Raw genomic sequence first — 24,433 nt, 5'->3', positions numbered from 1 at the left:
CACATAGTTTGGTACATACAACACATTCATTGTACTGACAATGTACAAGGCAAGTGACGAGAAGGACACGTGGTAGAACAAGTAGCAGAACGTGTGTATATAAAATAAGATAATTGGAGTTCATGATAACGTGAATAATATATAAAACGTTATAGAAATAAAGTTTGTATAAATGCAGTCATTTTGATGGACAAACATGCTCCACCAAGTCGCAGCCAAAAATACGTTCTGCCTGCAATCGGCGATTGATATGACACATTGCTGTGATTATTGAGCGTCGAGTGGCTTTGACGCCATATTTCTTCGTCCACATGTCCAATGCCTTTTTAGTCTGTGCAAATAAATTATTATGGTAATTACCTTTTATTATATCTATTCTGTCCATAGTGAAGAAGGTCGGTGATAGATGGGATACAAATTCCTGCCAACAAGCAGTGAATTTACCAGTCACATACAACATCTCTTTGTCTGTGCATTTGCTCTTTGCACTTGACTCTAGTCTCTTTTGTTGCTCTGTTTCCACTACAGTAAAATTAGAGTAAACCACAATGTTACAAAGTAGAAAGGGGAAACAATAATACAACAGTAAAAGTGACCGTGTTTTCTAGCTACAACCAAGTAAATGGTAAAACAATTTATTACAGATTTTCTCACCTTTGTCTGTCTCTTGGTTTACTGCTCGTGGTAGTATGCTGCTGTCATCTTCATGATTGACAATACGAGGTAACATCTCTGCAGACAGGTCAATGAAAACATGTACAAAACATCCGAGACGAGTTTGTCCATCTGAAGAAAATATGTGTATCTCCACTCGATCAGCACGTGGCCAAGCTACATACAACAATCAAGGTAAACACATGACGATCATGTCAAACGTATGTAACTTACCAGGAGTAACAGTTTCTATTGTACGACTATCCAGCCTTTCTCCTGGAACTTCTTCAACTGTCTGACCTGTAGTATCTATGTACCGCAAAGTACATCCTGCGTAAGGAACTTCACTTCCAACAGGAAGACGAACTTGCAATGAACTTTTCTCCTGACAGAAAGATACAACAGAAATGTTCATAAAGATTCTGAAGATGACAATTAGACAACATAAAAGTCTTGTACCAAAGTAGGAAAATAGAATATGAGCACTTGTCAAGTACCATATGGTATCGGTTAAAGTGATAAAACTGACAGGATATTTATCCATGCAATATGCTTAATACATACAGCCTACAGTGTTCCCAGTCTTCCCTTTTTACTGGCTTACCATTAAGTATGTGGTGCAATAGTTAATTCATACTGAAAGTACTCACCACATGCACCTTTAGTGCTAGCCTCAGTGCACACGTACAAATGGACAAAATTATGTTAAAGTCCTTCATGTCAGCGTCGTCCCTGATGAGACAATTAAGAACATAGCTCCCCTGCCTCCAGAGGTGGGGCCTTCGTGCACTACATGGAGTCTCTGGACCAGCACTGATGATCCATGTGGAGCTTGGCCAAAGCATCCATAGCTATGGCTAAGGCATAGCTCTGGAACTGGACACAAGGGTCCACCACACGTGCCTGTCTGCCGCATGATGTTACTGCCAAGACAGCGAACGTTAGTCTCGCATATCCTTCCTGCCTACATCCTTGACACACACACACCTAAATAAAACCTAAATGTTAGAAGCTGCCTCTCAGAGGTGACGCCCCAGCAGTTACGCTGGGCCCTGTGCGCTACTCAGGGAACTCTGGGCATGCGCTAGCAAACTCCTGGAGCCAGGCCAGGCACTCGCAGAAGTACTGACTTGTAAACCAACTGTGATGTGAGCACCCGAAGTCTCACCACGACCCCAGCGGCTGATGTCACGTCACCGCCAATAGCCGCTTAGGACCCCAGTTAATGACCGGGTACTCGTTTATACTCCTGAGTCGAGAAAAGCAAATGTGTGTTAGTTTCTTGCTTAAGGAAAGTATGCCATAGCTCACCATCACTGTGACTTAAACTTGCAACCCTTCAAGGTTCCGGATGTAAACACTCCATAAGATGGCTCTCTAACCAACTGAGCTATCGGACCACACACACACACACACACGCATGCACGCACGCACGCACACACACACACACACACACACACACACACACACACACACACACTTAGTAAACTCTCTGTGCATGCAAACACTGAGCCTTAACTACAAGTAACAAAACATTCTTACTTGAACTTTGCTATAGATGGGACTGACATCAAATTGACTGACAGTGTGTACATCAGCAGGCTGCTGAATTATGGATTCTACATGTCATTATACACACTATGATGTAATAAAATTAACTGATCCAAATGTAAATAACAAACTTTGTGATGAAGTTCTATCCCTTGCTGCTGTTGATGAAGATGAGGAGCCAGAAGAATGTAGACCCTCTTCAGTACAGAAGTAGAATGCTTCCTGTTCGTCATCCGGAAGAGGAGACTGAGAAGGTAAACTGGAATTTGATGAATCAGCTGATTTGGATAGTTTGTGAACTGCTTCCAATGTGAGACTGAAGTCAACTTCACCTTGTCTGATGTACTCAACACGAACAGGAACAACTAAACTATCAGGACAAGGGCCATTTATTTCAACCTCAAATGTGAAGCAATGATCGTGATCAAATGATTGTCTCCACAGATGTCTGGTTGGAAGCTGAACTTCTACATCACCTCGACACAATAACCATTCTGGACCAAGTTGAGGCTTCATGACCACATGACCTTGTTTACGAACTATAATTTCTGTCACTGGACAGAGCTGGATAGCAGGCAATGATACATGTCCTTGATGGTCACGAATAATTTTCTGACCAATTTCTTCATATGAATTGAAAAGATGCACAGACAATGACCATTTGCAAGAAGAAAGACTTCGACCAAGAACTACACATCCCATCTTCCTTCTGAATAAAATGGTTGGGCTCTTAATAAAACTAACAAGCCACACCCACCCACTAAAACTGGTCACCTCCACTGACCAGCTGTTGGGATCAAATGGAATGTGTGACTGCACTTCCTGAGTATCAGGAGAATACACTACCACACCATGCCATCTCCACTTCGTCTCATCCAGTCTTGATTCACATCTCATCAGAGTGAATGACCCCTCGCCTACTGAAGTCACATCAGCTATGGTGTTGATACACACTTTGATTGGCTTGCCGAATGAGACGTCATGAGGACCAAGAAAAATAACTGGACTGACCACTTGGTAGCCACTAGCAGAGACGGGAGGCATATACTTATCATGCATGAATGAATGAATGGAGAATTGTGTTGGTGATTGAACGGCACCCGCTGGAACAGTAATGCTCACACTGCCAGCACTCAGCTCTCCTCCCTCACTGCCGATCGTCTCATGGAATGACAAGCCATCACTGCTACCAACGTGCAACACTTCCAATGTACCACCCACCCACAATGGGTGGCAGACATCAGAAATGTCAAGATTTTCTAGTAAAACAAACAACATGGGATGAGTTGCTTAATGGATTGTATGCAGCATGTCATACCCATTGTGGGTGGAGATTGATCGGGATGATCGTCACCCTACACAGAAGAGAGAGATCAGAGTAGAATAGAGAAATTACACTCAATCAAGTGACAAAAATTATCAAAACTCAAATCATTTACTAAGTTGATAAATAAGACAAAAGTAAACGTAGACAAATATATCCCAACCAACTGATTAAATAACAGAAAAACAAAAACCACAACACACATTCAAAAGCGAGAAAAGAGAAACAAACAAATCAGTGTAAGTAAAGCAACAAACAGACTGACTGCTCGACACAAGCAACAATCAAACAAACACACAAGCAAACAGATGATGACTGTTGTAAGTCTACTATCATTCTCTACCTGATCCTCCATCGATGACTTTCTCTCAAGTCTATTTCCTCTCTCTAACACATACAAGTAGTTCAACACAATCTTTACAAAGCCAATGATTGTCCTCACCATCTGTCTGTTCCACTTCTTCTGCTTTCCCTTCACCAATAATTGTCTCTCCAGATTGTGGCTGTTGGAATGGGCTGAGTCTCCTTAGTAGACGCATTACTGCACAACAAACTCAATAATCACAACATTAACCTTCCACTCAAATATCAGACCTTCAGATCTCTGCCTGCTGTTTCTGGGCTGCTGGTTACTATTGATGATTCGAAGAGCAGCAAAAAGAGCAGGCTGGGCACGTTTGTAGTCAGCAATATTTAGCAAACATTCTGACCAAAAAATCAATGCTGAAAACAGAAAACAGCAACTGTGAGAGATGCAGGTAAAGAGAAATGAGGAAATTCTGACTGTCAATTTTGGCAGGATGATGTTGATGGAGACCAACTGCTTCAATGTCGACAGCTTCAGAGAGAAGTTTCTCTGCTTCTTTGTTGTTCCCTTTTTTCATAAGACATTTCCCCAAACATTTCAATGCTGTACAAATCAAAACACATTGATACACACACATGCTGATTTGACATTATAAAACATTTAGACATACAAAGTGCTGTATTAGGATGTTTCTCATGGAGTGAATGTCTGTATATGTCCAGACATTCTCTCAAGTATTGTTCGCTCTCATCCAACTTTCCTACTTCCAGTAAATACTCTCCCAGTTGACCAACAGCTGAGAACAACAACAACTCGTAATCAACACATGACAATTATGACTGATTTATACTGCAGTATCAACATGTGCAAATGATAATCAGCATGTCAAGCTCACAATTCACATAAAGTTGATGTCAAAAGAAAGACAAGAAACTAACCATTAGCCACATGAGGATGCTCATGATGGAGAGTTGATTTAAACATCCTGACACAGTCGGCCATCAGCTTGATTGATTCACTTACTTTACCTTGTTGGTACAGAAACTGAGAAAGTGCGAATTGAACTAAAGAAGATAAACAATGATGATATTATATACAACACATTGAATCAACGTGAGGTGAGTAGAGTTGTTTTAGTAAGAAGAGTGAGACGTCTTACAATTGTATCAGAGAATGAACACATACCAAGTGCAAGATCACGATGATCTTCTGTGTGAGCAGATTTCATGATCTCAAGTGACTGTCTCAATAATCTTTCTGCTTCAGGCAGTTTCTTTTGTTCCATAAAACATTCACCAAGCATCCCCATAGCTAAAATAAGAATAAAGGTGAGAATTAAGACACAACAACTTTTCTTGGTAATTGAGTTGCAAGACAACAATCAATGTCTAATATATTTCAATGCAGTAGTGAGAGATGAGTTCTTTCTCACACAACATGCAACAACTCTTCCAGTCTGTCCATCATAACTGATTAAACGAGACCTTTCTACAGCACATACCCTGCACACTGACATTGTTGTGTAGCTGTAGAAATGTGCACAGTGTAAGCATGCGCAATAACACCAGCAGTCAACAGTACGTGTGCTTAATAAACGTGTTTGACAACTTGAACACCTTGTGTGTCATGTCTAGCACTTTTAAGCAAGAAAGCCACTATTTCTATTTCCATCAGTTTATTGACGATTACAACTCACAGTAACAACTACATTTCAAGATCTAACGATTTTGTAGTGACAATTAAACACAGACATGCAGACAAACAAGCAGACAGACAACAAACAGATAGAAAGACAGATAAAGAGACAGATACATGGACAAACAAACAGACAGACCGATAAACAGAAAGACATTCAATCACTCTACCAGCTGGTAAATGCAAACGATGTAACAAGTAATACACAAGCCACGGCCTCTAATGCATTAAACGTCCCTTTGTCTGTTTCTTACACATTATGTCAGTATTTAAACAGAATTTTGGCTTTTAGTTTACGTGATTGAATGTCTGACACACTGACACAGACCAGACAGATAGAAAATAGAGAGAAATCATGGTCAACAAAGACAGATAGCAAAACTAAAAATTGAAGAGATCAACATACAATACACACTCAAGTAAATCCTATACTATAATACGCCAACCCACGCTTCTGTCTGTCTGTCTGGATGAATGTTGTCTGTAACACGATGATCGACACGACGCCTTACTCGGATTGTCGCGAAATGTGGCGGCCCGGTCAAGTTTTTGGCCATTGGAGACAAACGGTTGAGTCGAAATTTGCCCGGACTGCCTCCGACGGCCAGAAACGAGACTTTGTCGGACTGAAATGAGATGTGCCGAAGTTTGTTTGCTCAATTAATTAACCGAGAATGCAGATGTGACGTGGTCCTCCAGCCACTACTACACAACTCGTAGAGTGAAAGATGCGCACGCTGCAGTCGGCTCACCGGGCTGATTCTGCGTGTGTGTGTATGACAGAAGGTGCATCTTCTTCGCGGAAGTGGTGTACAAAGCTAGATTGCTAACGCCCATAGGGTGAGGTAGGGAATGTGACGTGTGCTTGCCAGCCTGTACGCTAGATATTCTTCATCAGCCATGCACCCACTGCAGTTGGTGTGGAGTGTCTTCTTCGCTGCATGACGTGTAGTCTAGGTAGTGGGATGCTATAAAACAGAACTCTGACTCGAGTGAATACGCGCGCGGGCGTGTGTGTGTGTGTGTGTGTGTGTGTGTGTGTGTGTGTGTGTGTGCATGTGCGCATGAGTGTAGATTTTGTCTCTAGTAACACGTCCATGGACTCGCCCTACAGTGAGATTGTGAGATGGAGGCTACTCCACATGTCAAATAATGGACGACTGGTGAAAGTTAATTTTTACGTTTTCTTCACTTAGCTAGGTACTATCTGTATGTGCTAGCGCAATTCCTACTGCCCATAGGGTGGGTGAGGGCTAGTTCATGCAATAATACACAAACTCTCACACATAAACAAGCAGGGAGACAGACAAGAGAAAGACAGACAGACTGGTGGTAAGACAAACATCATATCCTCTTGTCAAATAAGTTGAAAATCTTTCAAAAACAACAATTACTCACATACAACACTTACTCTTGGCCACCTTCACATCATTAGCTGGAAGGTGTTTCTGTTGTATTAACAAGCACTCCTCCAGTAATGATGTGGCATCGACATACTTGGATTGAAATAAGTAACATTGCCCCAGAGAAAACAAGGCTGTAAGTACAAACAAACAAAAGTCAGTCACACAGTAAATATACCATATACATACAAGTACACAATCCATCATATGTGACATACACCAACACATACTAGACAGTGACTTTCACTGACACTCGACTTCCCCTTTCAAGACGTTCACCCCACATTCATTTGTCATGTTGGTGACACCAAACGCAGCAAGTACCTAACCGAGAGTTTGTTGACGTGTTCTTACCGAGAGAAAATGGACCATAGGTCTACGTTTGGTGTGAATTGCAAACATCATGTAAACATTGCATATATAGGAAGCCTTTGCTCAATATCCACACATACTTACACTACTATTTTCTATGTAATAATCTACCCACATGAACAACCGGCTGCTCAACTAGTTACTGTGCAAATAAATGCAACTGACTAAATATGCAATCATCTCATAGTGGCCGCCCTTGTTTAGAAGCTGCAGCTAAAGAAAATTGTTTAAAATAGAGGCCGCCCTCAAATTGAGGCCACATTAGTCTGCAGAGTTACTGGTCATGCCCATATCACATGCTTTTGACACACACACACACACACACACACACACACACACACACACACACACACACACACACACACACACACACGAGTAAAGCAGACAGTCAAACAGTCAGACTGAAAAGCTAACTACGTACAGGCTATTGGAATGGTTTACCATAATGGCATTTCCACGTATGATCCTTGCCATCATTATCTAGTTATCATACATGATAAACGTTCATCTAAACTTCACTGCATCATCTAATCACTTTGAGTGATGTAGACTAGGCTGTATGTATCATGCAGTCCAATTCACTATTAACTGGATTTTAGTCTAAAATCATAAACATAAAACAAACATTACAATACAACTCACTGTCAGCTAGTGAGAGATTATGTGTCTCAGGATGTTTCCTCCTAACTGATAAAACATTTTCTAGAATTGCTTGTGCTTTCATGTATTCTCCATTAAGAATGTATGTCTCCCCCAGATTATCAAGAACTGAACAGCAGAACAGAACCACAAACCCTGACTTTAGAATTTCTGCAATATTTTCAATCAAAACAACATTCCTCACCTCCCAGTCTCAGTCCATCTGTTACTTCTAAGTGTTGTTCTGCTATCTGTCTAGCTTCTTCATACATTCTAATTGCTTCAAGATAATGTCCTTCATTTACTAGCTTCCTTCCTTTTTCACTAAAATCTATAAAATACAATCATTGTTACACTCAAACACTATCTGTTTCTTAACAACATGCAACACAACAAACATGCACGCACCCACCCACCCAATCCTCACACAAACAGCCCATTTCTCAACATTAACTAAAACATGATCATTTCCCATATTGCAATGCTTACCTCTGATCTCTTTCTTGATATCCATCTGTTAACAAAAAGTCTAGATGAAAACATAGAGTTGACAAAGTCTATAGACAAACAATGCTATCCTTCTACCAATAATCTCACATTAATTAATTAAAACTCGTAATTAGCTAAAACATTTCACGGGCTACGAGACATCAACTAGCGCAATGCTTACAAAAATTCCCGTATCATACTCCAGGTCGCTGCCCGCTGCGAGAACAGAACACGAATCGAACGCAACACAAACGCTAGAACTGATTTCAATCAAAAGCAACCGTCGAGACGTCTCAACATTCAAACAAACGTGAGATTGAGTAGCAACGAAGGCGTCGCCTAGACCAAAAAGGCGCAATTTCATCTATTCGTCCCTCATTCTGCCTCTTTCTTACTACTAACTCTCTTGTAATGACGTAGACATACCTGTAACGGAAATACCTTTCACGGATCGAGCAGAAGACAGTGCGACAAGCGGGAAGAGATGACGAGTCACGTGGGTGAGCAGAATGAACACATCTGCATACCCGGATGTGATAAAGATATACTTTGCCGACGCCCATTCGCTCCACTTTGACTGCCACACACCTCGACGATATGCATTTAGTTTCATTGCGTATTGGATTCTAGTCTTACAAAAGAATTAATTTCAAAAAATATTTTTTATTTTTGTTGAAGCATAACATTTATTTGTCACGTGACCCAAACAAGTACTCATTTATATTACCAATACAACACTAATTAAGTTGCATCCTGGTTAATGGTATGTCATATACTAATCGCACATTAAAATTAATTTATCAATGTACATGTACATGTGTATTACTGTACATGTGCTGTACACGTGTTGATCAGTTGTGATGTTCTCACACTGATGTGGCTACTGTAGGCGTGTTGTTTGTTCCTCTACTTTTCTCCTCATATCCACGAGATGGCTGCAACAAGAACGTGTTCTCACAAGCAGAACGCATCTCGTCCAACTTCACTCTTTCTCTCTTCCTGCATCAAACTCTCACAACTTTGAGCAACAAAATTAATATCAAAACACATCCTGCGGTCGCCAAACATACACCCAACACTTTCATCGATTGAGACGGACTGTGAAATCTTGGTGCATTCACTTGTCCCACAACCGACCCATCGATATCAATCACGTCTATGTTTTGGACCAAACTGTTGCCAACAGCAACCGATACAACACAAACGTCGTTTTCTTCCCTAAACTGTGACGTCATACTGGAATTCGTTCCTTTTGTTTCATTTGGAATGGAGGCGACACTGTCACAGTTTCCTTGAGCAAGAAACTCACCCACACTTGCTTCTCTCAACTGAGGAGTATAAATGAGTACCTGGTCATTGACTGGGGTGGACATGACCGCTGGCTTGGCAGTAACATCATGCAGCAGCTACCTGTGGGCCTTGGTGTCCAGTCCTAGAGCTGCGCCATTGTCAGTGTCCCTGGATGACTCTGGCCAAGCTCCAGGTGGATTGTAGCGCTGTCCCCAAGACTCCGCGCAGCGCATGGAGGCCCTGTCTCTAGAGGCAGGGGAGCTATCTCTGCAACTGACCTCTAGGTCGACGTTGGAAGACGTGGAGGGCTTAATTAATTATTAATTTATTGTTAAATTTTTTATGTGTAGGTTGTATCTGCTAATGATTCTTTACAGATTCCTCGGCAGTTCAACTTCAAGCAGTTTCTCAATCGAGCTTTGTAACGGTAGATCTGATGTAAGGAGAGGCTGGATGATGGTCAAAACTGCGAATGCAGTAAGACTAAAACAGTTGATGAGACTTGGTTTAGTTATTGATATCAATTGTTATTGGGATAAATTAGGAAGTTACTGAAGAATCGGAATCTAATGTATTGGCAGACGCTGCAACTGTCCCTTCTGTTGCTGCTGTAATCAGGACGGGATCTCTGTAAGTCTGTTGTAATTATTTAATATTTTTATTATGCACATGCATATGCATGTATGTATATGTACATGTAACGTTTTAGTTTGCTGTAATGTTAGCTTTTTAATGAACATTATTCTAGCTGTATCACTGAAATTCTTTGCAGACATGTGTCATAGTTTGATATAAGAAATAAAAGATTTGACAGACAGACAGACACACTGACAGACACACTGACAAACAGACAGACAGAAAGACACACAGATAAAGGCAGACAGACACAAAGGCAGACAGACACACTGACAAACAGACAGATAGATAGACACACAGATATAGACAGACAGACAAAAAGACAGACAGACATACTGACAAACAGACAGACACACAGACACACAAACGGACTGTCACAGACACACTGACAAACAGACATTGGTTAGTTTACATAGTAAACGTAGGTTAACATTAGGATTAGAAGATTTTACAGAAGCTAGCCAAACCTTTGTAATGTTAATAATAGCTAGCAGTTGAACTATGTATTAGTGCAATGACTGTGAGAACGTTGCATTGTTCGGTTAGCATTGTCTAACTGGTAGCTTCCTTGATATGATTAAGCGCACTGGTCGTTCAACCCGACGAGCATCGTTCCTCACGCTTCCTCAGTCTCCGGAAGAAATTGCTTTGCTTTCAGACGTGTCAATTCGCTTGCTCCTAGAGCAATATCACCTTGTCTCCACAGGCTCCAGACTGGAACGGATCAAGCGACTGTCCGCTGCTCTCTTTCCTACGGACGGAGCGACTACAACAACTACAGAGCCGGCAGCAGCTTTATCCAGTGGTAATGACGAAAACGCCTACCATGGACAGGCAAATCGACAGCACATCAATAGAGACTGTGATCCAGTCAGCAGTACAAGCATCGGTAGCTGCCATGTCTGAAGCTATTTGTCCCACGCTCAATCGTTCGAGATCCAGGTCAGGCTCTTGCCGCCACACTACACGGGAGGGCCGTACCCGGACGCGGAGTTGCACTCGTGGGAACCGGAACAACGACAGCAGCCGAAGCTCTCGCTCATCATCAAGGTCTCGATCACCACACAAACGACGGTCCAGATTGCCCAGTCGCCGTTCCCGCACAAGATCAAAATCACGTCGTTCCAGCCCTCGCACATCTCTCGGCCACGCATGGACGGCAGCCGGATCTAGCGATCAACCGGCATCCTGGATGCTATCTAGGAGGACAACGAGGAAGATGCTAGCAGGTGAATACTAGTCTCGCGTAGCCAGACCCCTTTCCGCCGCGTCATCCTTCCGCGCGAAATGGGGTCTGGTGAACAGTCTTTGATGTGGCTGTGTGCCGCGTAGCCAGAAATCGCCTATCTAAAGACCAGATTTGGTTTCTTAAACGCTTCACTAAAGACCAGACTGGTATGCAAGCAGTGCAATCCTATCTCATTAGCTTCTCTTGTTTCGTTGAGAACAACTCGAAGACTACAGCTAGAGTCGTTGCTGTTTGTGAAATCTGCATGTTTACAGCAACAATTAAATGCGGCTGCGGGAACGTTGACGTTGGCAGACTCGACGTCGTATGTCTAGCGTTGTGCGCTTGTTTCACAACAGCGACTGGATGCGAACGCACTGAATGGATGCGAATGCATGTACTCGATGCTGTTTGCTGTTTTGACGTCTAAAGTAACCGCGGACAGTTCAGAGCGAGCGATATCTGGTCCTGGAATTGAAGGGCTTGGAGCTGCATGACGTCATGCATCGAAACAAGATGAGTCGTCTTTCTGTGTTTGGGTAATCATCTCACGTGTTTCGTGCATTGCTTTACATCGAGTACGTTCGTATTCAGTCTCCGTTGTGACACAAGCGCACGACCCTACGTACGACGTCGATCATGACAGATTGCCTAGAAGATGAAATCCTGTCAACGTCAATGTTCCCGCGGCCGCTTTTATTAATTGTTGCTGTAGGCATGCAGATTTCACAAACAGCAATGACTCTAGCTGTAGTCGTATTCAAACACAGAAAGACGATTCATCTTGTTTCGATGACGTCATGCAGCTCCAAGCCCTTCAATTCCAGGACCAGATATTGCTCACTCTGGACTGTCCGCGGTCGCTTTTTAGACGTCCAAACAGCAAACAGCATCGAGTACCTTTGCATCCATTCAGTGCGTTCGCATTCAGTCACCGTTGTGACACAAGCACACAACGCTACACGTACGACGTCGAGCCTGCCGACATCAACGTTCCCGTGGCCGCATTTAGTTGCCGCTGTAGACATGCAGATTTCACAAACAGCAACGACTCAAGCTGTAGTCTTCGAGTTGTTCTCTACAAAACAAGAGAAGCTAATGAGATAGGATTGCACTGCGTACATACCAGACTGGCCTTTAGTGAAGCATATAAAAACCAAATCCGGTCTTTAGATAGGCAATTTCTGGCTACGCGGCACACAGCGACATCAAAGGCTGTTCACCAGACCCCATTGCGCGCGGAAGGATGACGTGGCGGAAAGGGGTCTGGCTACGCGAGACTACAGCAAAACTAGGAAGGATTTCCAATGGTGGTATCGCTTTCTCCCGTCCTGGAATGGAGTTGCAATGATGCCAGACGTCCATCTCTCTGCCGCTGAAGACATGGAGCTCTACACATATGCGTCCGGTTCACACGGTTTTGGCGCATACTACAGTGGAGCTTTGTTCCGCGGTGACTGACAGTCGCACCAGTCGCTTGAATTGGGGAAGTCTATAGCATGGCAAGAATTGTTCGCCGTTGTCGTAGCCTGTTTGACGTGGGGTAAGCATTGGTCTGGCAAGCGGGTGTTATTCCACTGTGACAACCAGAGCGTAGTCGACTTATGGCAACACGGCTCATCCCGCTACCGCAATCTTATGGCACTCGTTCGTTGCTTGTTTTTTTACGGCGGCAAACAATAACTATGCCGTCGTTACTAGACGTATTCCGAGGGCTTCTAACGTAACTGCTGACGCATTGTCTCGCGCACAGATGCCCAAGTTTCATGCACTGGCACCTCGGGCAGCACCACGGCCAACTCCACTGCCTGTGGAAGCTCTCACCATTGGTCTCCCGGACCAGCATCCACATTCTTTCTAAACGAAAGCATCGACGCCTTATCACGACGAACCTACAACACAGGCGTGTCACGGTATACGGAGTTCTGCAGACAGAGGAAGTGGCCACCGTTCCCAGCCTCAGAGTCATCCCTCGTCGAGTTTGTCGTGTCAGCAGCCACGGAAGTGCAATACCAGACGCTGAAGGTATATCTGGCTGGCATCAAACACCATCATCAACTCGCATGCATGCCAGACCCCTTAGCAACGTCCATTCGCCTTTCCCTCGTCCTCCGAGGCATCAGACGCCGCAGACTTCGCTTACCTCCAAATCCTCGCCTTCCAATCACTATCATGATCATGGGTCAAATGAAATCGGCGCTGCGAGAACGTCTTGACCTATCAACGGACGACCGTCAGATGTACTAAGCCGCATTTACCACGGCCTTCTTTGGCTTTTTCGGTGCTCGGAATTTACGGCTCCGAGCCCCAGCAATTGTAACAAGGACCGAACGCTGTTACGCTCTGATCTCACAACCGACGGCAACGGGTATCGGCTGCACATCGAGGCTGCTAAAACAAACCCGTTCCGCTTGGGCGTCGACTTATTTCTTAGACGGACACATCATTCAGTCTGTCCTGTACAGGCGTTGAAAAACTACCTGGCCCGTCCTAGAGCATCGGATCTACCGCTATTTGTACACGCAGATGGGTCCTTTCTCACTCTCCTGCGTCTTACCTCTATGCTTCGGTCTTTGCTAAACAAATTGGGGTACGACGAAGACCACTACGCAGGTCACGGCTTCCGGATCGGAGCAGCAACAACTGCAGCCGCCGCTGGCCTGCCAGATTGGCTGATCAAACTCTCGGTCGTTGGTCTTCAGACTGCATGCTACCAACGATACATACAACTGAATGGCAAGGCCCTCTCTTCTGTGGCAAACGCGCTCGCTAAGCCCACATTTCTCCCAACTTTCCATCGTGGTCCTCTGACTGACATCTGTTTTTCTTTCTTTCACGTTTACTCAAGATAGAGACGGTTAATGCTCATATATGTTGAATTTGATGGTCTCAGGCTGTATTCCAGCCCTCTGGTACACACACAGTCTCCTGGCTTTCTTTGGGGTAGCGTGCCATTTGGGGAAGGGGTCTTGTTCAGGCCACACGGCCGTTACGCCTGCGCAACTTAGTCACGTGGAATTGCGCGATCGCCAACATACCATCACTTTCTGTGAAACGTTTTCCATTCTTTCTTCTATGTCTGAATGACAATATGCGAACAACGTGCAAGACAATAAGTGCAGATGTTCATACCATAACTCTATAGATTGTAAGTCTCATAGCACGTTTCTAGATGAGTCACACTTCCATGATAACTACAGAGGTCGTTTTCACTCTTATCTCACATCTCCGGGTTTTGCAGATATAATAATGACCGCAAACAAGACTCATGTGAGACACCACAGTCACCGTCGTTCGGCTTTTGTGTACGCCTCGTAGTAATAACGATACAGATTCGAGTCTTTTGACACGTGACTTGGCTCCTAGCTGCCTGAAAATGTGGTAAGCTGAGACTGAACTCGTCTACAAGGGTGCTTCCACCTTGTTTCTCGATGCAAAAGGTGCAGCTACTTTATCCAAACGCAGGGCAACGGCCAACCGATGAGAAAACAAGAAGAACGGAGATCACGAGACATCGTCGTCGACGGGCGCTTTTAGAATGCACGAACCTCTCTCTGCTGGGGAACAACAGTATGAAACACGTCATACAGCCGACGATTGCAAGCACAGACACATGCTGCCACTCACCTCTGCAAGATATATGAAGAAATTGACCGTGAGGACAGGCTAGCGTACACGTGTACACAAGAAATGGTTCCTGGAGAACTTCTTTGCAAGGATCGAGTGCAGATTTGTACGAGCGACGACCTAATCAACGTCAGAGACAGGAAACGCGGACAAATAAGCTATGGTGACACAAGAACGGAAACATGGTCATTTTATACTAAAATAGCACTAAAATATGACAAGATGGTCTAGGTCACGTGCCTACAGAAATTATGCCTAGCAACTTGGGATGTAAGTAAAATCATAACTATGGTAAAATGAACTTTGCCACAAAAACTTGCTAATGGTGTACCAACACTGGTTCCCTAATTAACTTTGAATTGTACAAGTGTAGCAGTTCTTTACCTCATCACTCACTCGTGCCCTTTCCTTACTCCATACACTACATAAGACGTATACAGAAACAGTTAACCAGTATACAAGTGTTGTCAGTCTAGCCTATGGATATGGCGCATCACATCCTTTCCGTACGAGAGCTTTGTAGGTTATGTGGCCCCAGGTTCAATCGAGAGGACGTTAGTACAAATGTCTAGACCACAAAAACAAGATTCTCCAGTTGTACAAGATAGATGTTGGAGCAGAGAATGGGTTTTGTGCATCCTACCAATTTCTGTGTCCGCTGCCATCTAGCGATACCTTGATTTACAAAGAGGCGATGAGCCTCTATTCTTGTACCTCTCTGCAGAGAGTGGATGGTACACTCAGAAAACTGCAACACCTGCTCCAATTGTCAGCAACAGAAGAAAGGAGGAAGACCACCCAAAAGAATCAGCTTGTTCCCACAGGTCAGTCAGCAATCAAATTGACTGACCTAATCCAACAAATAGAAACAGTAGCACCAGAAGCCATATATGTTCATAAGACTTTATTCAAGCAATCCAGCTATCTCATTTCATCCAATTTGAGTCAGTTCTGTACCTGTTTGACTTGTTCAAGTGCACCCTGTGTGAAAAAAGTGGTCAACATCCCAGTTGAACTCCAATGCAACCATTTAATGTGCAAGAAGTGTGCCATTCAATATTTGCATCCGTCTCCCTTGTATGACTGTCCCCAGTGCCAGTAGCTATACAAGAAGCACATCAAGAGCCCACCATTAGCATCACTACAGTACAGATAGTCATGCCACAGCATGCAGGTCACACGGCATCGGCCAATAGTCAAAAAGCGAAAGGCAGAAACTACAATTGGCATCTTTGATAGCGGTAGAGGTAATTAAGTAGAATGCGCTGCGAGTAAGAATAAAAACAAACAAACAAACCTGACTCCGCCATCTTTGGGTCTTGATTGTTCGCGAGGCGTACATCGGTAGGATCTCCCACGAACTGAATTCTAGAAAGCACAAATAACTGGATTACAGCGAAAGTCCTCGCAAAACCCGGAGAATCCGGCAAAACAGGAGGACGAGAAATGTGTCGTTTCACATGCTACAAAGTCCTTCGAGATTTCCAGAGATCTTCTTCAGATAGCGACACTACCCGATTGTGTGGTCATACCCTGAAAGCAGTCTAGGCTTTCTGTAGTATCTGTGCGCAAAGGCCGATCCACGTCACTCAACAAAGCCCGTCTTTTTACGTTTCGCGGCCTCGCATAGTTGAAACGACCGTGGCCAGTCTTGGCCCAACATTACGAGTGTACCTCCACTCAGGTTGCAACGTCAAAGCGACTAACATCTTTGGCGCAAGCCAGTTGTCTCGCGTACGTCATTCAACGGAATGGGTTCTGTGATGGTGTGTTCAGCCTCCAACATCAACTCCACTGACCTCTTGGGCTCAAGCGGGTGGAACAGTCTCCAACGTCAGCTTGACTGACCTCTTGGGCTTGAGCACATGGTGGTTCCAACGGGCGTTGATCCTCCAACGTCACCCTGAGTGACCTCTTGGGTCACCCCACTTGTCAGAGCTCAGCGTGTGAGCTGACCACTCTGGTTAACCCATTGTTCACATATCCCTCACAACCTGGCACGTTGCCCCATTGAAGCCCACACTGTCTCGTGTCTACACGGTATCGCAACTAGCGGGCATGTTGTTTACAACACAGTAGTGTATTACGAGTGATGCTAAACTGACAAACTGGCCACGACACAGAACTAGACATTTCTCTAGCATATCCCTGGTGCACTGACTTGCTAGCATTGGCTGCTAGCACGGCAGGTATCGCGGCCTCAAGGAGGGAGGAGAGAAAAAGAGGTTAAATACAACCAAGAGCTTCTTCCAGGAGACATCAAACCATCTTTTGTTCCCTTGGTTCTTGAACATTTTGCTCGCTGGGGGATACAAGCCTCCAACTATCTGAACAAGCTGGCCAAGTCGTCTAGAGATGATGAGGGAAAGAAAAACAAGGCCCAATTCAAGAGCAAGTGGAGATCTCTCATCTCCATTCAACTGCAGAGAAACCTTGCTAAAGTTATAGCAGACAAGTAATACATTCATAGAATGAACACTACAGTTGCAAATTATTAAATCATTATATGTGTAAGGCGTAAGGCTTTTTGTTTGTGTAGTTTTACTTACTTAGTTTAGATCATCATATAGCTTGTAATAGTACTGATTTATGAAAATATGTGTATTGGAGAGACAGACAGACAGACAGACAGATTGACATGCAGACACACAGACACGAAGACAGACAGACAGACAGACATGCCTTCACGCACACACATACAAACATGCACACACACACACACACACACACACACCAGCTTCTTATTCGGTGCAGCTGCTACTCGTGTGTTGCATAACACATTTCTCCAATTATTATCAATACAAATTCCTGGCAATGTGTTTCTTGTCTAGACTAGATGACCATTGCTGCATTTGCTGGGACAACGAATGTAACACTGTATTGCCGTGCACTCACCGTTACTGTAACGGATGCATCATAAAATGGTAAAACTACACACTCAAGTTGACATTCAAGTATGTGTCTAACACATTGACTGTATGAAGGGGTTTGACTAGCACCGACTGCCCTCAGTGTCGAAGCACGTTTACAGTCTCAACAGAAACGTATCACCTGGTGAGAAAGTCTTCAGACATCGAGGTCACTTATGGTGATCTCATTGCTGCCATGTTTCAATCGATGCCGTCTACTTCGACCGACGCTTTTCGTCACTCGATTTCTCCACATCCTTGATGGATGGCCGTATGACATGTAGCTGTACAGCTACCAATGTATTATGCTTGAATGGTGTCACTGTGTATGATAACATATTAAAAGGTCATTTAACTATTGAATAGTTAATATCAATATTATATTTATACTTAGTATTGATATTGTGTAGCTCGGTGCCCCAGACTGCTTTGTGCACGTGATGGGGAGAGTGCATAAAGAGATAAAGCACTAACCGCCGCCCACTCCATTCGACCATGTACAGGCAGACAGACAGACAGGCAGGCAGGTGTGTGTGTGTGATGTGTGTGTGGTGTGTGTGTGTGTGTGTGTGTGTGTGTGTGTGTGTGTGTGTGTGGTGCTGTAGCTCAATGGGTTAGAGTGCATTTAGAGAATAAAAACATCCGGGACCTTGCAGGATTGCAGGTTCAAGTCACAGTGATGACGAGCTATGGCATAGTTTCCTTAGGCAAGAAATTTACACACAATTGCTGCTCTCGACTCAGGAGCATACCTGGTCTTTGTCTGGGGTGGACAAGACTGCTGGCTTGGCAGAAAGATCCTGCAGTAGACATGTACTTGTGGACCTTGGTGTCCAGTCCCAGAGCTGAACCACTACACCTAGATGACTCCGGCCAAGCTCCAGGTGGATTGTAGCGCTGACCCTAATCCTCCACGTAGTGCATGGAGGTCCTGTCTCTAGAGGCAGGGGGAGCTATCTCTGCAACTAACTTTAAGGTTGACCTCCTATGACGTGGAGGGCTTGACATTTGTCCATTTTTTGGTGTGTGTGTGTGTGTGTGTGTGTGTGTGTGTGTGTGTGTGTGTGTGTGTGTGTGTGTAGGACCAATTAGATCAACGACTCGCTCCACCTACTGCACAGCACGTGACCAAATAAATAATGAAACTTATTTATTACTCACGTCATACGATTCTGCTATTCTAGAATTTCAATCTATGAGATATCACAGAGGAAGATGACGTAGTCATCACTAGTTCATTGACATCAACTGTATACCTCAGTGCCTGGGCATCCGATTATCGTTGCTCTTTGATTGCCATTTTGTGATGGATAGAAAGGAGCCAATTTGTGCAGTCAAGATCATAGGGATAGATCTGGTTTTAACACTACGAGTACTTGAGCATGAGTTACTGTTAGGGTCTGAGACAACGACTACCACACCCACACATATTGGTAGGTACAACACATTCATTGTACTGACAATGTACAAGGCAAGTGAAGAGAAGGACACGTGGTAGAACAAGTAGCAGAACGTGTGTATATAAAACAAGATAATTGGAGTTCATGATAACGTGAATAATATATAAAACGTTATAGAAATAAAGTTTGTACAAATGCAGTCATTTTGATGCATATGGACAAACATGCTCCACCAAGTCGCGGCAAAAAATACGTTCTGCCTGCAATCTGTCATTGATGTCACACATTGCTGTGATTATTGAGCGTCGAGTGGCTTTGACGCCATATTTCTTTGTCCACATTTCCAATGCTTTTTTAGTCTGCAAAAATAAATTATTATGGTAATTACCTTTTATTCTATCTATTCTGTCCATAGTGAAGAAGGTCGGTGATAGATGGGATACAAATTCCTGCCAACAAGCAAAGACTTTACAAGTGACGGACAACATCTCTTTGTCTGTGCATTTGCTCTTTGCACTTGACTCTAGTCTCTTTTGTTGCTCTGTTTCCACTACAGTAAAAAATTAGAGTAAACTACAATGTTACAAAGTAGAAAGTGGAAACAATAATACAACAGTGAAAGTGACAGTGTTTTCTAGCTACAACCAAGTGAATGGTAAAACAATTTATTACAGATTTTTCTCACCTTTGTCTGTCTCTTGGTTTACTGCTCCTGGTACTATGCTGCTGTCATCTTCATGATTGACAATACGAGGTAACATCTCTGCAGATGGGTCAATGAAAACGTGTACAAAATATCCGAGACGAGTTTGTCCATCTGAAGGAAATATGTGTATCTCCACTCGATCAGCACGTGGCCAAGCTACATACAACAATCAAGGTAAACACATGACTATCATGTCAAACGTATGTAACTTACCAGGAGTAACAGTTTCTATTGTACGACTATCCAGCCTTTCTCCTGGAACTTCTTCAACTGTCTGACCTGTAGTATCTATGTACCGGAATATACATCCTGTGTAAGGAACTTCACTTCCAACAGGAAGACGAACTAGCAATGGACTTTTCTCCTGACAGAAAGATACAACAGAAATGTTAATAAAGATTCTGAAGATGACAATTAGACAACATAAAAGTCTTGTACCAAAGTAGGAAAATAGAATACGAGCACTTGTCAAGTACCATATGGTATCAGTTAAAGTGATAAAACTGACAGGATATTTATCCATGCAATATGCTTAATACATACAGCCTACAGTGTTCCCAGTCTTCCCTTTTACTGGCTTACCATTAAGTATGTGGTGCAATAGTTAATTCATACTGAAAGTACTCACCACATACACCTTTAGTGCTAGCCTCAGTGCACACATACAAATGGACAAAATTATGTTAAAGTCCTTCATGTCAGCGTCGTCCCTGACGAGACAATTAAGAACATAGCTCCCCTGCCTCCAGAGGTGGGCCTTCGTGCACTACATGGAGTCTCTGGACCAGCACTGACGATCCATGTGGAGCTTGGCCAAAGCATCCATAGCTATGGCTAAGGCATAGCTCTGGACCTGGACACAAGGGTCCACCACACGTGCCTGTCTGCCACATGATGTTACAGCCAAGCCAGCGAACATTAGTCTTGCATATCCTTCCCGCCTACATCCTTGCCACGCACGCAGATGTGTGTGCACGTGCACACACACACACACACACACACACACACACACACACACACACACACACACACACACACACCTAAATAAAACCTAAACACCTAAATAAATCCTAATATTAGAAGCTGCCTCTCAGAGGTCACGCCCCAGCAGTTACGCTGGGCCCTGTGCGCTACTCAGGGGACTCTGGGCCTGCGCTAGCAAACTCCTGGAGCCAGGCCAGGCACTTGCAGGAGCACTGACTTGTAAAACCAACTGTGATGTGAGCGCCCAAAGTCTCACCAGGACCCCACGGCTGATGTCACGTCACAGCCGATGGCCACTTAGGACCCCAGTCAATGACCAGGTACTCATTTATACTCCTGAGTCGAGAAAAGCAAATGTGTGTTAGTTTCATTGCTTAAGGAAATTATGCCATACCTCGCCATCACTGTGACTTAAACTTGTAACCCTTCAAGGTCCCGGATGTAAACACTCCATAAGATGACTCTCTAACCAACTTAGCTATCGAACCACATTACACACACACACACACACACACACACACACACACACACACACACACACACACACACACACACACACACACACACACACACACACTAGTTACTACGTAAACTCTGTGCACGCAAATGCTGAGTCTTAATTAATTAACTACAACAACAAAACATTCTTACTTGAACTTTGCTATAGATGGGACTGACATCACATTGACTGACAGTGTGTACATCAGCAGGCTGCTGAATTATGGATCCTACATGTCATTATACACACACTATGATGTAATAAAATTAACTAATCCAAATGTAAATAACAAACTTTGTGATGAAGTTCTATCCCTTGCTGCTGTTGATGAAGATGTGGAGCCAGAAGAATATAGACCCTCTTCACTACAGAAGAACAATGCTTCCTGTTCCTCATCTGGAAGAGGAGACTGAGAAGGTAAACTGGAATTTGATGAATCAGCTGATTTGGACAGTTTGTGAACTGCTTCCAATGTGAGACTGAAGTCCACTTCACCTTGTCTGATGTACTCAACACGAACAGGAAATTCTAAACTATCAGGACAAGAGTCAATGGCTTCAACAACAAATGTGAAGCAATGATCGTGATCAAATGATTGTCTCCACAGATGTCTGGTTGGAAGCTGAACTTCTACATCACCTCGACACAATGACCATTCTGGACCAAGTTGAGGCTTCATGACCACATGACCTTGTTTACGAACTATAATTTCTGTCACTGGACAGAGCTGGATAGCAGGCAATGATACATGTCCTTGATGGTCACGAATAATTTTCTGACCAATTTCTTCATATGAATTGAAAAGATGGACAGACAATGACCATTTGCAAGAAGAAAGACTTTGACTAAGAACTACACATCCCATCTTCCTTCTGAATAAAATGGTTGGGCTCTTAATAAAACTAACAAGCCACAACCACCCACTAAAACTGGTCACCTCCACTGACCAGCTGTTGGGATCAAATGGAATGTGTGACTGCACTTCCTGAGTATCAGGAGAATACACTACCACACCACGCCATCTCCACTTTGTCTCATTGAGTCTTGATTCACATCTCATCAGAGTGAACGACCCGCCTGCTGAAGTCACATCAGCTATGGTGTTGATACACACTTTGATTGGCTTGCTGAATGACACGTCATGGGGACCAAGAAAAATAACTGGACTGACCACTTGGTAGCCACTAGCAGAGACGGGAGGCATATACTTATCATGCATGAATGAATGAATGGAGAATTGTGTTGGTGATTGAACGGCACCCGCTGGAACAGTAATACTCACACTGCCAGCACTCAGCTCTCCTCCCTCACTGCCGATCGTCTCATGGAATGACAAGCCATCACTGCTACCAACGTGCAACACTTCCAATGTACCACCCACCCACAATGGGTGGCACAGATCACAAATGTCAAGATTTTCTAGTAAACAAACAACATGGGATGAGTTGCTTAATGGATTGTATGCAGCATGTCATACCCATTGTGGGTGGAGATTGATCAGGATGATCGTCACCCTACACAGAAGACAGAGATCAGAATAGAATACAGAAATTACACTCAATCAAGTGACAAAAATTATCAAAACTCAAATCATTTACTAAGTTGATAAATAAGACAAAAGTAAACGTAGACAAATATATCCCAACCAACTGATTAAATAACAGAAAACAAAAACCACAACACACATTCAAAAGCGAGAAAAGAGAAACAAACTAATTAGTGTAAGTAAAGCAACAAACAGACTGACTGCTCGACACAAGCAACAATCAAACAAACACACAAGCAAACAGATGATGACTGTTGTAAGTCTACTATCATACTCTACCTGATCCTCAATCCATGACTTTCTCTCAAGTCTATTTCTTCTCTCTAACACATACAAGTAGTTCAATACAATCTTTACAAAGCCAATGATTGTCCTCACCATCTGTCTGTTCCACTTCTTCTGCTTTCCCTTCACCAATAATTGTCTCTCCAGATTGTGGCCGTTGGAATGGGCTCAGTCTCCTTAGTAGACGCATTACTGCACAACAAACTCAATAATCACAACATTAACCTTCCACTCAAATATCAGACCTTCAGATCTCTGCCTGCTGTTGCTCGGCTGCTGGTTACTATTGATGATTTGAAGAGCATCGAATAGAGCAGGCTGGGCACGTGTGTAGTCAGCAATATTTAGCAAACATTCTGACCATAAAATCAATGCTGAAGAAACAGAAAACAGCAACTGTGAGATGCAGATAAAGAGAAATGAGGAAATTCTGACTGTCAATTTTGTCAGGATGATGTTGATGGAGACCAACTGCTTGAATGCCGACAGCTTCAGAAAGAAGTTTTTCTGCTTCTTTGTTGTTCCCTTGTTTCATCAGACATTTTCCCAAATATTTCAATGCTGTACAAATCAAGACACATTGATACACACACATGCTGATTTGACATTATAGAACATTTAGACATACGAAATGCTGTATGAGGATGTTTCTCTTGGAGTGAATGTCTGTATATGTCCAGACATTCTCTCAAGTATTGTTCGCTCTCATCCAAGTTTCCTACTCTCAGTAAATACATTCCCAGTTGACCAACAGCTGAGAACAACAACAACTCGTAACCAACACATGACAATTATGACTGATTTATACTGCAGTATCAACATGTGCAAATGATAATCAGCATGTCAAGCTCACAATTCACATAAAGTTGATGTCAAAAGAAAGACAAGA

The 24,433-nt window shown here is 43.4% G+C and overlaps 3 protein-coding genes and 1 long non-coding RNA gene across 5 annotated transcripts; 1 reads left to right on the top strand and 3 right to left on the bottom strand.

Annotated features, from left to right (window-relative positions):
• On the bottom strand, window positions 1-8,030 carry LOC134188574 (uncharacterized). The gene is made up of 14 exons (XM_062656741.1): window positions 7,949-8,030; window positions 6,943-7,068; window positions 5,022-5,147; window positions 4,775-4,900; window positions 4,472-4,632; window positions 4,124-4,403; window positions 3,972-4,070; window positions 3,873-3,916; window positions 3,524-3,560; window positions 2,337-3,464; window positions 2,197-2,273; window positions 889-1,039; window positions 655-831; window positions 1-522 (listed from the first exon to the last, which is right to left on the bottom strand). Exons 1-14 carry the CDS (start codon window positions 8,028-8,030, stop codon window positions 179-181), a joined length of 2,958 nt encoding a protein of 985 aa, XP_062512725.1. The 3' UTR covers window positions 1-178.
• Window positions 8,031-8,150: 120 nt separating this feature from the next.
• On the bottom strand, window positions 8,151-8,936 carry LOC134189310 (uncharacterized). The gene is made up of 3 exons (XR_009971480.1): window positions 8,861-8,936; window positions 8,435-8,474; window positions 8,151-8,276 (listed from the first exon to the last, which is right to left on the bottom strand). It is a non-coding gene; the product is annotated as an uncharacterized LOC134189310 (long non-coding RNA).
• A 1,142-nt stretch (window positions 8,937-10,078) lies between these two features.
• LOC134189272 (RING finger protein 141-like) lies at window positions 10,079-18,397 on the top strand. The gene is made up of 4 exons (XM_062657510.1): window positions 10,079-10,201; window positions 10,269-10,354; window positions 18,047-18,139; window positions 18,200-18,397. The coding sequence occupies exons 1-4, from the start codon at window positions 10,088-10,090 to the stop codon at window positions 18,384-18,386; spliced, it is 480 nt and encodes a 159-aa protein (XP_062513494.1). The 5' UTR covers window positions 10,079-10,087; the 3' UTR covers window positions 18,387-18,397.
• A 1,171-nt stretch (window positions 18,398-19,568) lies between these two features.
• Window positions 19,569-24,302, bottom strand: LOC134189014 (uncharacterized). 2 transcript variants are annotated; one of them, XM_062657242.1, is made up of 11 exons: window positions 24,173-24,302; window positions 23,980-24,105; window positions 23,790-23,918; window positions 23,638-23,736; window positions 23,539-23,582; window positions 23,191-23,227; window positions 22,008-23,135; window positions 21,866-21,942; window positions 20,444-20,594; window positions 20,210-20,386; window positions 19,569-20,074 (listed from the first exon to the last, which is right to left on the bottom strand). In XM_062657242.1, the coding sequence occupies exons 1-11, from the start codon at window positions 24,279-24,281 to the stop codon at window positions 19,725-19,727; spliced, it is 2,427 nt and encodes an 808-aa protein (XP_062513226.1). In that variant the 5' UTR covers window positions 24,282-24,302; the 3' UTR covers window positions 19,569-19,724. The 2 variants fall into 2 exon arrangements, with proteins under 2 accessions (XP_062513226.1, XP_062513227.1); XM_062657243.1 differs by having other exon boundaries at window positions 19,570-20,074; window positions 22,008-23,132.
• Window positions 24,303-24,433: the final 131 nt, after the last annotated feature.

This window comes from Corticium candelabrum, chromosome 13 (assembly GCF_963422355.1).
Source record: "Corticium candelabrum chromosome 13, ooCorCand1.1, whole genome shotgun sequence".
In the NCBI taxonomy this organism is placed as follows: domain Eukaryota; kingdom Metazoa; phylum Porifera; class Homoscleromorpha; order Homosclerophorida; family Plakinidae; genus Corticium; species Corticium candelabrum.
Note: the sequence above shows the minus strand (reverse complement) of the source record. Positions and strands in the feature narration are given on the sequence as shown.

Bases quoted from the DNA above. Each gene is read 5' to 3' on its own strand.
- LOC134188574 (XM_062656741.1), bottom strand. From the start codon at position 8,030: ATGAAAGCACAAGCAATTCTAGAAAATGTTTTATCAGTTAGGAGGAAA. The intron at 4,404-4,471 runs GTGTGTGTATCA...TTATGAAAAAAG, and splicing joins TTATAATGTCAAATCAGCAT to GGAACAACAAAGAAGCAGAG. The intron at 2,274-2,336 runs GTTTGTTATTTA...AATGACATGTAG, and splicing joins GGATAGAACTTCATCACAAA to AATCCATAATTCAGCAGCCT.
- LOC134189014 (XM_062657242.1), bottom strand. From the start codon at position 24,281: ATGTATTTACTGAGAGTAGGAAACTTGGATGAGAGCGAACAATACTTG. The intron at 20,387-20,443 runs GTAAGTTACATA...TGTTGTATGTAG, and splicing joins AATAGAAACTGTTACTCCTG to CTTGGCCACGTGCTGATCGA. The intron at 20,075-20,209 runs GTGAGAAAAATC...TTTTTACTGTAG, and splicing joins AAACCAAGAGACAGACAAAG to TGGAAACAGAGCAACAAAAG.
- LOC134189272 (XM_062657510.1), top strand. From the start codon at position 10,088: ATGATTCTTTACAGATTCCTCGGCAGTTCAACTTCAAGCAGTTTCTCA. The intron at 10,202-10,268 runs GTAAGACTAAAA...GGGATAAATTAG, and splicing joins TGGTCAAAACTGCGAATGCA to GAAGTTACTGAAGAATCGGA. The intron at 10,355-18,046 runs GTAAGTCTGTTG...TTTCTTGTCTAG, and splicing joins GTAATCAGGACGGGATCTCT to ACTAGATGACCATTGCTGCA.